Raw genomic sequence first — 15,619 nt, 5'->3', positions numbered from 1 at the left:
TCATTGTCTTCGGTGAGGAGCCAGTGGAGCGTGGAGTCCCGCGTGAGCCGGGCGAGCGGCGGCAACGTGGCGGAGCGCACGCGGGCCGGCGCGCGGCCGGGCGTGACGCAGACGCCGCCCGCGCCGCCGGAGCTGAAGAAGGCCAAAAGGAAGTCTCTGCTACCGTTCAAAACGCCCTTCAAGTTCAAATCTTCAGCTAAAGTGTAAGATATTGTTGTACACATTGTTTTTGATTAGTTTATGAACCCACACCTTCTCCAGGAAGCGAGTTTCATACGTGAAATCGATTGTATTTCAGAAACAAGTGCATAGTTTTGTATTGAAATATTTTTTGCCTATTAGATATTTTTGTGATCTCTCAAAATTGTTTAGTGTAAAAATGCAGAATGGTTGAAATGTGTGAAACTTGTGTGGTAAACTAAAATGTAATAGTATTGGTGAGCGAATTAGATTATAATTACTTACTACTTACATTGGTTGTGGCTTTTCTTATATTAGATATAATCTAAATTTATATTTACATAGCTGTAGTATCTTCCATTTATTTGTTGTTCAAAATGAACAGTAGAATTGGAACCAGATTTCTATTTTTATATTGATTTTGTGTTATTTTTGTATTGTACATAAACAAATGAAATACGGACATCAACCCACCCTAACTCTAGCATAGTGAAATTTTAAATATTGTATGTATAAATTGAATGCAACAAGAAATCATAAAATGCACTTTATAAATCATGCTTTTATTGTATTGTAAAGATACAAAAATATAAACTTAGATTTTAGTAATTAGAAAATAAGAATGAAATGAATTTTAGTCTTAAAGTCTTCCATGCATCATTATAACAATATTAATTAATTGTATTAACAAATACTTTGGATATGGTAGTTAGTTAGTATGTGATTGTAAGAAATTAGAGAACAATGGTTGCCATACTAGAGTTAATGTGTTTTACACAAATCTAGGCAAGTTAACATGCAGAGATCTTACAAATAGGTAATAGTTATTAAATAATAAATAAAGATGCTTTGCAAGTTTGTGTTTATTTTAATCACTTTCACTGGCTTAGCTCAACATTTTATTATTTCATAAAGTTAATCACTTTTTTTTCTTGAGTGCCTTGTCTGCTCCTTCCACGAATTTCTTGGGTAGTCCATATTTTTCTATCAGCAATTTGGCGACAAAATAAGTCTGGAAATGAGAAAAAGAAGTTATTAGTAAATAATACCATCATTAAAAAATTCAAAAAATAATTAAATCTCCTTGATATAAGAAGATTAATAGTTACTAGCTTTCCGCCCGCGGCTTCGCCCGCGAGGAATTTTGTCACAGAAAAACTTTATCGCGCGCGTCCCTGTTTCAAAAACCTGGATAACAACTACCCTATGTCCTTTCCCGGGACATAAACTAGGTACCTATGTAATATGCCAATTTTCATCAAAATCGGATACCCCTGGATACGCCCATGCTTGTGACTTTATAACGTCCTTTACTAGAAGTAGGTCTGTGGAGGATGTTTACGGGACTATAGTCTGGTCTGTGAGCACGTAGAATTTTGTCCAATGACCCCAAGCTACCCATCCTTATCGCTTATCGCGCGTAATTATGTTGCTGTCGCCGCGATAGCATCGCACAGTCGCGACGGCAATATAATTACGCGCGAGCGATAAGGATGGGTAGCTAGGGGTCATTGGACAAAATTCTACGTGCACACGGACCGGGCTTTAGTCAATATTGATCACGTCACCTGGTCGCCCTGCAGCATGAGCTGGTCGTGCTTGGCGCCGGGCGAGCGCGTGACGCCGCAGGACGCCGCCACGCCCTGCTGGCACACGTGCGCCAGCGCCGCCAGGCTGAACCCGAACGCCTCCAGGTTCGACACCAGCGTCACCTGGTGGACGAAACATGGTGCGGTGAATTCGTTATCATAATCACGATAGTCAGTCAAAGTCAAAATTTCTTTATTTGTATAGACTATTATTAAATAGTTCTTACAAATCGTCAAATATTTTGCTCTTATACATGGTGTTAGGTAAATGGGTATATGAGCCGACACTAGCCCATGTTACCATGGGCATATAAATGGTATGGTGAAGTCAGAAATTTGATATCATAATTTTTTTTTAAATTTTCATACAAAATAAATTTTATAAAATCCGATTTGTATGAAAATTAAAATAATTAAAATGAAGATATCAATTTTCTGACTTCACCATACCATTTATATGACCATGTTAACATGGGCTAGCATCGGCTCATATACCCATTTACCTAACACCCTGTATACAGGGTGTCCCGTAATGTAACGTCAAGCCGGAACTGGGTGTTGAGGCAAGTTATGCTGGTTATCAGAAAAATATAAAAAAAAATCTATGTGGCATATTTTCAAAATAATGGGCATTTAAAAAAAAAACAAAAATTTCTACTCCAGGTGACGGTCTTTTTACTCGTGTTGCCACAAATCTTCACTTTTTCCAAATTTTTTTTTTGTTATGTAACCCTGAATAATGCTTCTCTAAATTGTTATCAAAATTACAAAACCAGCTGCTCCAGCTTGGATAAAAAAAATACATTATTCCCAAAAAAAAATTCAAAATAAAAATTTTGTCTAGTTTAAACTGACTGTACTGAAAAAAAAAAAGTACTACGCAAGTGTGGCATGTGACGTCATAATTTGGCGCATTTAGTAAGGATTCCAAAATGGTATAACACTTGGTAAATTCTTGCTGTAATTGTCGACAATTTTTGGTTTTTTGGAAATGATCCCGTTTTTAACTTTATCTACCTTGGTTAAAAATTATTATTCTAATGTGCCCAAAATTCAAGTTTCTGTGACTGACTACCGTACAGTCAGTCACAGAAACTTTTGCCACCATGACAGTAATTAGTAGTTGACATACTGTGACAAAAGTCACCCGTGCGTGCGCGCCGTTACTACCTGCTCTGCCTGCACTTGTACTTGGTAACAGGGATAATAAGGATATGAAGTTTCGGTTATGGATACGGTTACGGATATTAGAATAATATTATACCGGTTTCGGTTACGGTCACGGATATGAAATCATTTCAGATTATCCGAAAGTTTCGGATAATTTCGGTTACGGAATTATTAGAATTTCAAAAATGTAGGTATAATTCAAATAGCAAGATGCTGCGTGACCCACATACTCGTAGCTACTTTATGTACCAACTAAGACGACACCTATGTATGATAAGGGTAAAACAGGCTGGCATATTAGATGGTGCCAGGGAATGCCAGACAAGTTGGTAACAAATATTAAGATTTAAGGTACAATTCCAAGACGGGCCGCAGACCGCAAACTGCAAAACACTATGAAATCGGCAGCGCGGCATTGCTGCTGCGGCGTGTATACTGCTGATTTCATAGAGTTTTGCAGTTTGGAATAATTGTACCCTTAGACTCCGCCTTTATCCGAAACTATCCGTAACTTTTGAATCAGTTTCGGTTACGGTTATGGATATTTTTTTATTTCGGATATCCGATAGTTTCGGTTACGGTTACGGATATCCATAACATCCCTGCTTGGTAAGATGGCCCTCTCCGTCCCGATCATACCTTTTAAAATGGCTTCTCCACCTCATTTAAGCCAGAAACTTGAATTTTGGGCACATTAGAATAATAATTTTTAACCAAGGTAGATAAAGTTAAAAACGGGATTATTTCCAAAAAACCAAAAATTGTCGACAATTACAGCAAGAATTTACCAAGTGTTATACCATTTTGGAATCCTTACTAAATGCGCCAAATTATGACGTCACTTGCCACACTCGCGTAGTACAATTTTTTTTCAGTACAGTCAGTTTAAACTAGGCAAAATTTTTATTTTGAAAATTTTTTTGGGAATAATGTATTTTTTTCATCCAAGCTGGAGCAGCTGGTTTTGTAATTTTGATAACAATTTAGAGAAGCATTATTCAGGGTTACATAACAAAAAAAAATTTTGGAAAAAGTGAAGATTTGTGGCAACACGAGTAAAAAGAGCGTCACCTGGAGTAGAAATTTTTGATTTTTTTTAAATGCCCATTATTTTGAAAATATGCCACATAGATTTTTTTTTATATTTTTCTGATAACCAGCATAACTTGCCTCAACACCCAGTTCCGGCTTGACGTTACATTACGGGACACCCTGTATGTCAACGTGAAATGGACAACACGCATAAGTTGTAATATTAAGTCAAATTATGGCTTAATTTAAAGTTTAGATCACACACATTACACTAGTTTTTATTTCACCTCAATCCATCCAGTATTACCGAAGATAGAGCCTCGAGAAGTTTACGGACTTTTTAAAATTTTCAAAAATTTCCAATATTCGCGCGTGACGTCACAACATGATTTTGCAGCCCCCGCACGTTAACCCATTTACCACTTTTTGTCTTTTTCCAACTAAAATAAAATTTTACCTAACTGACACTGTTGTTAGTTGTCATCGTTCAATCACATTTCAAACTAGGCGCTAAAAAAGTAACCATTATTATGCCACCTATTGCCAATTTTATGCAATATGAAGCCATTTTTACATTTATGCACTTAAATATAAATTTTCTGGAAAAATAATTGAGTTTGTGTCTCTGTGCTCAATAACGAGTAAATAGTCCAGTTATTTGTTAATTTTACTTGTAAAGTTTTCCGGAATTTTTGAAAATTGGTGAATAATTAGATTTTGCTATGTTCTTTCCGAATTTTGTGACCTCGTTTATAGCCACGCGCGCGCCCGCCTTATTGAAAAAAATCCGCCTTAAAAAAGGTTTTTGACAACTACTTTTTTCATTTTATAATTTTTGGGACATAGACAAGCTAAGAAGCTTTGATAAATGTGATAAATTTCATGTAATGTAAGTTAAATAGATTTAGAGTTGTGAAACAGTCAAATTAATGTACCTGCTAAATTGCGAGTTCTTTTTTCTTTGATCATGGCAGGACACGCTGCCGGGTGTCCTAAATATGCTGAAGTACAAAAAAATTCGCGTTGCTGAAGTATACATTTTTTGTCTTGTTTGTTTCTACATTACATAATTGTATCCTACTAATATTATAGGTAAATGCGAAAGTTTGGATGTCTAGAAGCTTAAAATAAAGTAAAGTAATGTTTATTTCTCACCAACATAACAGATAATATTATGATAACAAACAATCAGGAAAAACAAAAAGTAATAATGTTGGTGGGTTGATACCTGAACTAGGAAGATTCCTGTGTCTCAGGTTTGTTACTCTTTCACGCAAAAAGTACTCAACGGATTTTGTTGAAACTGTACAATATTATTGTTTGTAACCCAGATTAACATATAGGCTATAATTTATGCCGATCTGTGACACTAAATTTCACGCTGGTGAAGGCGCAGACAAAAGCTAGTCGTGAAATAAATAGGAAAGTTTAAGGTTCTGAAACGTGGTCGCTTACTATGGGCCTCATAAGAAGGCTCAAGGTCACCCAAAGGGTGATGAAGCGGGCTATGCTCGGGGTTTCCCTGCGTGATCGAATCAGAAATGAGGAGATCCGCAGGAGAACCAAAGTGACCGACATAGCACGCAGAATTGCTAAAATCAAGTGGCAGTGGGCGGGACACATAGCTCGTAGAGACGATGGCCATTGGGGCAGAAAATTTCTTGAGTGGCGACCACGGGCTGGAAGACGTAGCGTGGGCAGGCCTCCTACTAGGTGGACCGACGATCTGGTAAAGGTCGCGGGAAGAACCTGAATGCGGGCAGCGCAGGATTGTTCATTATGAAAAATCTATGGAAAACCCAAAGGATTCTCGCCTTTGTCCAGCAGTGAACGTCATTTGGCTGTAACGACGAAATAGGAAAGAATGTAGCAGAAAATTTCTTGAGTGGCGACCACGGGCTGGAAGACGTAGCGTGGGCAGGCCTCCTAGCTACTAGGTGGACCGACGATCTGGTAAAGGTCGCGGGAAGAACCTGAATGCGGGCAGCGCAGGACTGTTCATTATGAAAAATCTATGGAAAACCCAAAGGATTCTCGCCTTTGTCCAGCAGTGAACGTCATTTGGCTGTAACGACGAAATAGGAAAGAATGTAACTATCAAAAATCTTCTCTAAGGCAGCATTTTTCCAATTTCGCAACGAGCGCGGCAATCACACTTAACTAACAGACTAACAGAGAGCATAGCGAAATCTATTTTAATCACCAATTTTCAAAACTCCCGGAACACTTTCCAGGTAACCACGTTAATTTGTACCAAACGACTGGACCATAATTTAATTGATATAAAAATTTGGGGACATCTTCTCAAAAACAAAAGAACTGGTGCTAAAAGGGTTAAGTGACGTTTTGACATTTGTAGAGGGCCTTGTAGAAGGGGAGGCTATGGTGCTGAATGTGGATTAACTCGAGTGTCATAGTAACTTAGACTGCTAAGCTTGATGATAAAAAGAAAAATATTTTATTCAATGTACATAGTCTGGTCATAAGTTCTGTCATATGATAATAACTTTAGAATTTTGAATGAAGGTTTCAAAAACATTTTTTACTGAATTAGAATTAAAAAGAAAAAATGTGCGATAGTTCGAATTTTATTGTATGTGTAGTGGACGCATAAAGAAGTCTTAACTGCAGTTGTCACGTTGCATTGCTACGCGCCAAAGCTGATTTACGTTGTGCTGAAAAAATTTAGTTTATCTTTTCAATAAATGATAGGTATAGGTGTACCAGAATCTCATGGCAAACAAAAATATTGGAAAAGTGTGTCTTTCATATGGCAAATGTCTATGGATTTATTGTCACCTGTCAAAGTAAATCAAGTGAACTGTCAGTCGCTGCAGAAATTTTGTAATCTCTTCATGCCTATTTGTTATTTTCGTGAAAAAGTCGAAAAAGCTCAAGCAAGTCATATTGTTTTCAATGTGTATTGTAAAATAAGGCATAATTTAAAGTCAATATTTGATTTTAAAGCGTGTTGTTGAGTTGACAGTAAGTTGGAGTGAAATTTGATACATTTAGTTTATTACCTAACTGCGTCAGAAGGGTTTTTTAAATATTATTCTTATAATAGCTGCTTTATCGGGGGTTTCAGGTGTACCTCACAAATTGGTGCAGAGGAATGGTGAAAATGTTATGACCATGTAAATAAAATTGAAAAAGATTTCATCAAGTAAGATGTAAGATAGAATAATTGAAATGGTGGAAGAGCAATTTATAATAAATACCTCTTTATCTTGATCATCTATTGAAGAAAAGTGGAATCCTTGGAATCGTTTTCTAGTTCTGAATGAAGTGATTAGTTATAAGTATGATACATAATAAAATTAGTTACATAAAGTAATATACGATTTACTTTTTTTTCAAGACATTTTCCTATTATTATTACTGACAGGATTGCTACCATGTATGTACCTTAATTTTCAGTTTCCAATATTTCGGCACTGTTGCAAGCGCCATGGTCACGGAGTAACTGAAGAAATTAAAACCAGACATCGTTCAGATGTGCGTTCAAAAGACCTGAGATTTAAAAAAATCCCACGTTTTGTTTTACAGTAAGCGAAAAAAAAGTGACTTGAAAATGGAATACAAAATGATAAGGTATGGTAAATGATAAGTCTTTATCAATGAAGAAGCAGAAGTTCAATTTCATGTGTCCTCCATCTAGGCTAGTTTCCATCGTCACTCAAAGTTTGGCTGCGGTCTCAAATTTGGGCTTAATTGAGGTATTTTTTGGGTGAGAGGTATAAGAACAATCATACTTAGAGGTAATCAACCAGGTACAAAGTATTTCCTTGTATGTTAGTCTGCCACTCTTTAGTAAGTCCCGAAATCCCCGCTTCGGCTCCCCTACTAACCATTCTAACCATTGTACACAGATAATATCTTACATGCAGCTTTTCATGTTACTACGTCACATTTTCAAAATCCGCGCGGAAAATCGCTCCTAGCGGAAGAGCGCACTTTGAGCTTGAATATTTCAGTCATTTTTAAAGATATCAAAAAAGTAAAAATACAGTATTCATTCTAATTTTTTGTAGTTTTTTTTGGCATCTTCAACAAAAATTGTGCGCCATGTCCATTGTGAACTCTGTCAGTTTATAATATAACGCGTTATAGTGTAAACTAACAGTGGGTTAGGTTAGATTGTAATTTAACTACGTCAGATTATAATCTGACGGAATTCACAATTTTACGGTGACATTAGATTTGGGATAGAACAGGTTTGGGAATTGAAGTCATCTACTGTACTGCTGCTCAGATTTTGTCATTCTGCAAGTGGTTGTTGTAAGGTTTGGTACGATTTGGTAGCCGGGACGTGTGATAGTCAATCAGATAAACTCTGTATCAACACTCAACGTGAGACATGGGCGAACTTAGATGATGATTGGAAGATGTTTTTTAATTACTTAGATTCTTCTCTTCTAGTAATATGGCGAGTTCTTGAGGGATACATGACCAAGATCCTTTACCGTTGACTGGTCATGATATCTCAGATTTGTAGCTCGACTTGATCACCATTAAATCGGCCAACCGACGTATACGCCTGCTCAGTAACAAGCCCTTTACCTCTTGTTCTTCAACCTTCACTGGTTGGGTTTCATTGGAGGCCAAGCTATAGATCCTGGTTATTCAGGAGTTGCAGTGGTGGGAAAGTATGTAGGGATAGGTCCCGTTTACCTTCTTGTTCCCGCTACGCGTGGCCACGTGCATGGTGACGGGCTCGAGGCGGCTCTTGCTGAGCTGCTGCGAGCCGTCCGAGAAGCGCATCTCGGTACCCGGAGTGAACTTGCCCTGTACTCCTGTCATCACCTCGTCCCACTTCATCTGCGTCTGGAAGCATTGTCATTAGGTCATTTATTTCACTCTCCTCTGTAGGAACACGATTCTCTAATACAGTGTGAGTCACGTTAAAGTGTACATATGAAAATAGATAAAACTAGACCTATTTTTATTCGACAAAAAAGAAGTCAAAACATTTTTGAGATTTTGATTGATTTAGATTACTTGTTGTAAAGACAATTTTTATAGGAGTCGTGGAAGGAAACCACTAAAAATACCAACCGAATTGAACACTTCCCCCCTTTTGAAGTCGGTTAAAAACATCGGTGAAACCTTTGGTATGCTAAAGCCTGGTCCGTCAGCACGTAGAATCCCGTCCAATGACCCCAAGCTACCCATCCTTATTGCTCGCGCGTAATTATGTTGCTGTCGCGCTCGCACACTTACTGCGGGCGCCCGTCGCACAGTCGCGACAGCAATATAATTACGCGCGAGCGATAAGGATGGGTAGCTTGGGGTCATTGGACAAAATTCTACGTGCTCACAGACCGGGCTTTAGAAGCAAATGGATTTAGCCTAGCGTCTGGGTGTATAGGCAGTAGATCGATTACTTGTTGTAGAGACAATTTTTATAGGAGTTGTGGAAACCACTAAAAATACCAACCGAATTGAAAACTTCCCCCCTTTTGAAGTCGGTTAAAAACATCGGTGAAGAAACCTTTGGTATGCTAAAGCCTGGTCCGTGAGCACGTAGAATCCCGTCCAATGACCCCAAGCTGCCCATCCTTGTCGCTCGCACGTAATTATGTTGCTGTCGCGCTCGCACACTCACTGCGGGCGCCCGTCGCACAGTCGCGACAGCAATATAATTACGCGCGAGCAATAAGGATGGGTAGCTTGGGGTCATTGGACGGGATTTTACGTGCTCACGGACCAGGCTTTAGATATAAGTTACCTGTTCGGGCTTGCCGAGTATCTTGGCGAGCGTGGCGTCGAGCACGACAGTGTTTTTCTGTTGTCCCGTAAGGTTGCGCGCGCGCACGTACTCAGTGACGGCAGTGCGCACGTCCGCTGCGCTTAGCGGTGTACCCTTTCTGGATATAATCAAGCGATTAAATAATTTTATATGTTAATTTTCTTGTAGCATAATGACTGGAAACTCAAAGAATCACGGGATCTATTAGGAATAATAAAATAGATAAATTATAAAATTGAACAGAAATACTAAATAAGATGAAATTATTTTTTACAGTTGTGCATCAGATGACAGAAAGTCAAGTCCAAGAACGCTGAAATGACGTATACAGGGTGTTAGGTAAATGGGTATATGAGCCGACACTAGCCCATGTTAACATGGTTATACAGGGTGTTAGGTAAATGGGTATATGAGCCGACACTAGCCCATGTTAACATGGTCATATAAATGGTATGGTGAAGTCAGAAAATTGATATCTTAATTTTAATTATTTTAATTTTCATACAAATCGGATTTTATAAAAAATATTTTGTATGAAAATTAAAAAAAATAAAATGATAATATCAAATTTCTGACTTAACCATACCATTTATATGACCATGTTAACATGGGCTAGTGTCGGCTCATATACCCATTTACCTAACACCCTGTATAAATGGTATGGTGAAGTCAGAAATTTGATATAATCATTTTAATTTTTTTAATTTTCATACAAAATCTATACAGGGTGTTAGGTAAATGGGTATATGTATGGGTATATATATTTTTTAATTTTCATACAAAATAAATTTTATAAAATCCGATTTATATGAAAATTAAAATAATTAAAATGAAGATATCAATTTTCTGACTTCACCATACCATTTATATGACCATGTTAACATGGGCTAGTGTCGGCTCATATACCCATTTACCTAACACCCTGTATATAAAAATGAAACCCGTTTTCCGTTGTCACGACATAACATGAAAACGGCTTGACCGATTTGGCTGTTTTTTTTTTGTATTTTCTAATACTCTGTACAAGGTTTTTACGGAAAAAAATATGAAGAAAATCTCTACGCTAAGGCGGTACGAAGTTCGCCGGGTCAGCTAGTAAATTTTATAAAATCCTATTTGTATGAAAATTAAAATAATTAAAATTAAGATATCAATTTTCTGACTTCACCATACCATTTATATGACCATGTTAACATGGGCTAGTGTCGGCTCATATACCCATTTACCTAACACCCTGTATAAATTCTGGATGGACATGGATTAAACAAGGAGCACCAATACCAACTCAAGCCGGTATAATGCAGGTACGGCTATTTTGTTAATTCCTCACTATTTCAAAATATGTAGGGGTCCAATGAGGGTTTTCGCGATTGAAAAATCCGCCAGATGGCAATACGTAGACGCGAGGTCCAAATGCTGCATGATTGGTGGATTTTGACATATCTGTTAATGTCATGTCAAAAATAACCAATCATGCAGCATTTGGACCTCGCGTCTACGTATTGCCATCTGGCGGATTTTTCAATCGCGAAAACCCTCATTCCGGTACAACGTCAATTCTTCATAATCTAGTTTAGCCACTACCAATAACCCTACTGGGTCTACCCTCACCTGTGCTGCGGCACCAGCGGCGTGACGTGCGCGGTCACGCAGAACACCTCCCTAATAGACGGCGGTGTGTATTCCGCGGGCTCGGCTCGTGGGCGGGGCCCGCGCGGGGGGGCGGAGTGCGCGCGCAGGGCGGGGTGTGCGAGCGAGACGGCGACGAGCGCGTCCACGCCCTTGTCGATCTCACGCACCTCCACCAGGCCTTCCTTGAACAGGCAGGGCACGGGTTAAGGGCTGAGGAAATGGAATTCTTCAAAAATATGAATAAAACAGATGCTCTGGATGCGGGCAGCGATCGTTATGGAAATCTTTAAGGGAGACCTTTGTCCAGCAGTGGACGTCATTTGCTCAAACGAACGAACGATAAATAAAAATTCCAGAAACTGTAGTACCTACTAATTGTTAACATTCTTAAAGTTATTTGAATAAATAATACACCAGCAAATGCAAATAATAAATTCAAAATCTATACTAATATTATAAATGCGAAAGTAACTCTGTCTGTCTGTCTCTCTTTCACGCCTAAACCACTGAACCGATTTTGATGTTTGGCATAGAGATAGAGTCCCGGGAAAGGACATAGGATAGTTTTTATCCCGGTTTTTGGAACAGGGATGCGCGCGATAATGTTTTTCTGTGACAGACAAAATTCCACGCGGGCGAAGCCGCGGGCGGAAAGCTAGTCGTAAATAAAGTAGTAAGTAAAATACATTACCTGTTGCATAGCTTCCAGGAATTTTCCCATCTTCTTGTAGCTAGATTTTTTCACATCTAATGTTCTGTCTGGCGGACACAAAGGCATCAAATGGTTTCTGGAATATAAAATAACAGTTATCAGTTAGAAGAATGTCTAAGTTAGGTAAAGAAAATAGCAGTAAACTCCAACCGCATATCAGGGAGTAAGGCTAAATAGGACTTACTTGTAGAGCAGGTTGGTCTTGAGCGGCAGCTCGAGCTGCTTGCCGTCCAGCTTGAGCAGTGACAGCAGGCTCCAGCGTAGTAGACCGTCCATATCGCTAGGGATTCCATCCTCTTCTATTTGGGAACTCTCTAGAAATTCAATTCAGGTTTATTATCACCTTCAGCTTCTAATAAACCTCTTAACCCTTAGAGCCCACATCAATTTATTTATTTATTTCAACTTTATGCTGTGAAGGAAGATACGGTAATATGGTTGAAAACCAATGACTTTTTGTGAGCCTGGACAAAAGTTAAAGTCTGACAATGTTCTGTTAATATAACAGAACTCTTTTGGGTAAATGGCAATGAACAGTGTAGTTCGTATTATACGTTACCTGTGAGGACTGTGTCGTCTAAGTCGTCTTCAGGCTCGTCGACAGGCGCTATGTCGTTCGCGGGCGTGTCTTCTATGATACGCGGCGCGTGAGCCGCAGGCGCCGGCGCCGGTGGCTGTTTCACCAGACTCGGCCATTCCTCTTTCACTGGCTCTACGCTAAGCTGAAATATTTGCGATAACAATTTTAGACTGATTCTGAACTTTCCTGGATTTTCGTTCAGAGTGTAATATTTGGAGATTAAACTGTAAATTCCACTGTGGCATAAGTATTCTTATTTTTACCTGGCTTAAATCTGTAGCAAGGTGTTCTGCGACATCACTGGACGGATAGGAGGCAGGGCCTAATTTGGGCCTTTCAATTTTACTAAACTTTGTGTCTTTACATAGAAGATCTCCAAACACTTGAATGGCATCTAGGCACACACCCCTGAAAAATTACAAGTAAAAGTGTTAATAATTTGTTGAAAAGGAGATTGAAAATGAGTAATCAAGAATTTGTTAGCATTAACTAGTGGATCAGAATGGAGTAGGTTGGAGAAGGCTTTTGCCAACTGGCTAACAGACCCACAACTAGTGTCAAAATAACCCTTTTTCAGGGTACACAGGTCTCAAATGTAGCTTGCCCTATTACTACTTTGGGACATTATATCAGCTGGTGCCTACAGCCTTTTATTATGTAGGAAGCAGTGGTAGGGTTGGGACATGAAAAGTGCTCTTTAAGAGCCTGCTTACTGAAAATATACACTGGTCAACACAAAAATCGGCCCACCTACGTTTTACAGGAAAACTCGTGTCTACTGACACAATCATGGTGCCCCAACAATATTGGTGTTATTTGAAAGTAATAATAAATATCCTTAAAGAAAAACACATTTAATTTCCTAAAAAAAGATTAACATATACAATAAATGTGACTTGAAAAACTTGAAAAAAGTCCTCACTTTGGGTTCACCTCTGGGATCAATTAGACCAATTTTTATGGTTAGAAAACCAAATAATGATCTCACGTGTCCTCTTTAACAGATGGATAGCGATTAATCCCAACTTATCAGTTTTATAGCCATAAAAGTTGGCTCAAGCGTAACTACCTATTTTTTGAAGAAATGACTCTGGATTCTTCTACAGACACATTTTTGGGGTAAAAACCTTTCCTTTAATGAAATGAAGTTTAGAACTAGACTTTTAAATGGTAATATAGTATAGTAATATTGGTGGGAAGTGGGGATGCATATGTTTGAAAGTGCTTGTTGCGGGTGGGTCGATTTTTATGATGACCAGTGTATTTGTTATTTATGACTAAGCTTATTTAACTTACGCAGCCATATACTGTGTGTCCTGTACAGAGATGGTGGCGCGTCCGACGAGCCCGGCGGCGGCGTTGTCCTGCGAGCACGCCGCCAGCAGCTGCCCGCGCCGGAACCGCGGCAGCGCGCCGCGCACCACGCCCGGCAGGTACAGCGGGGCCCCGCCTGCCACCTGCACAAACAGTGAAACAGGTAATGTCCGTTTACTTTGTACAGCGGCGCCCCGCCTGCCAACTAGCAGGAATAGTGCAGTGACACAGGTGATATTTGATTACTTTTTTAACAGACATGCTACTTTTAACATCAACGATCGGTGATTAAACGACTATCGATGCAGCAGCTAAAGTGGCAATGGGCAGGGCACATAGTACGTAGAACTGACGGCCGATGGGGCAGCATGGTTCTGGAGTGGAGGCCACGTACCGGAAAACGCAGCGTGGGACGTCCAACCACAAGATGGACGGAAGACCTGATAAAGGTAGCAGGAAAGCGCTGGATACAGGCCGCTACCAACCGTGTAATGTGGAAGTCATTGGGGGAGGCCTATGTTCAGCGGTGGACGTCCTATAGCTGAAATGATGATGATGATGCAGCATCTACTGCTGCATTCAGCTTCTAAAAAGCCTAAATTGCAGATCGCTGATGCTAGAACTAGCATGTGGCTCTTACATTTTTGTAAGCCTTATTTTATTTAATTATATTATTATATTACCCAGCCCTGTTACATTTGCTAGAAGATTCTGTAGAAGGATTAATATTTATCACAATAAAGTTAATTTCAGATACATTTAAACAGCTGTTGTAACACCAAACTTACCAATGATGAATGAATTTTGTCAGAAAGATAGCTCACTATGGATGCATTGTAGTTTACATTGTATTTAGTTATTTACACTTAAGTTTAGTGAGAATCGACCTAATTAATGGGAGAATTTGGGCAAATTTTCATATTCACCTTAGGTAGCACTGGTGAATGAACAATAAGTGTTGGCAGAAATTCTGGAATCTTCCAAAGTGTGCAGACGGTCGGCACTAGCGCTTCGCTGGTCTCGATCATCATCGGGAAGCCGTCCACTACGTACACGCCGACTGTGTCCCCCGAGTGGAGTACCAACTTCATACAGCTGCTGTTCGACTTCACCGGGACCAACTCTTTGACTCTCCCTTCCGGGACCCCAGGGAACTCATCTTGAATACGCTGAACCAAATGTTTCCTGAAAAAATGAGTAAATACTAAGAAAATCTGATAAAATTACGACTGCACAGTGGCAAAACACAAAAATGCGTCATACTTCTCGGAATTCTTCAAGGTGTTGTTTGATTTTAATTTGTACGGTTTGACGAACATAATGAAAGCTATTTTAACTTTATGTGAGCTAGAAATAATGTTAGAATTTAATGTAAATCGTAGTTTTCCATGCTTTACGCGGTGTTCGAAATTGACATAACAAGTGACGTTTAATGTCAGTGTCAGTCAGAATCAGAAGTACTGTCAGTGTGTATCAGTTCAGAAACCTTGCTGTAGATACAAATCATTAATTTAGTTTATTAGTCATCGAGATGGCTTGGTGGAACGGAATTATTTTTTTAAATATTTTTAGGGGTAGCCTAGGTCGGAGCTCAAGCTACGTCCCATAGCAGTTTGATTTATCTTGATACCTTGTATGTGCGCCTCTGCACTTTTTCA

At 39.1% G+C, this 15,619-nt stretch overlaps 1 protein-coding gene across 1 annotated transcript; it reads right to left on the bottom strand.

The window, feature by feature from the left end:
* Positions 1 to 722: 722 nt before the first annotated feature.
* On the bottom strand, positions 723 to 15,410 carry LOC135081222 (eukaryotic translation initiation factor 2D). Its single transcript, XM_063975969.1, has 12 exons — positions 15,225 to 15,410; positions 14,888 to 15,146; positions 13,944 to 14,104; positions 12,911 to 13,055; positions 12,627 to 12,789; positions 12,252 to 12,381; positions 12,047 to 12,143; positions 11,335 to 11,537; positions 9,703 to 9,841; positions 8,646 to 8,798; positions 1,749 to 1,892; positions 723 to 1,192 (listed from the first exon to the last, which is right to left on the bottom strand). Exons 1-12 carry the CDS (start codon positions 15,278 to 15,280, stop codon positions 1,100 to 1,102), a joined length of 1,743 nt encoding a protein of 580 aa, XP_063832039.1. The 5' UTR covers positions 15,281 to 15,410; the 3' UTR covers positions 723 to 1,099.
* Between the last annotated feature and the right edge of the window lie 209 nt (positions 15,411 to 15,619).

The sequence above is a fragment of the Ostrinia nubilalis genome, chromosome 19 (assembly GCF_963855985.1).
Source record: "Ostrinia nubilalis chromosome 19, ilOstNubi1.1, whole genome shotgun sequence".
NCBI lineage: Eukaryota > Metazoa > Arthropoda > Insecta > Lepidoptera > Crambidae > Ostrinia > Ostrinia nubilalis.
This window is presented reverse-complemented; position numbering and strand designations above follow the sequence as displayed.

Coding starts and splice junctions, on each gene's coding strand:
- LOC135081222 (XM_063975969.1), bottom strand. CDS start 15,280: ATGTTCGTCAAACCGTACAAATTAAAATCAAACAACACCTTGAAGAAT. Junction 13,056..13,943: donor GACACACAGTATATGGCTGC/GTAAGTTAAATA, acceptor GTAATTTTTCAG/GGGTGTGTGCCTAGATGCCA. Junction 1,193..1,748: donor TCATGCTGCAGGGCGACCAG/GTGACGTGATCA, acceptor TCTCATTTCCAG/ACTTATTTTGTCGCCAAATT.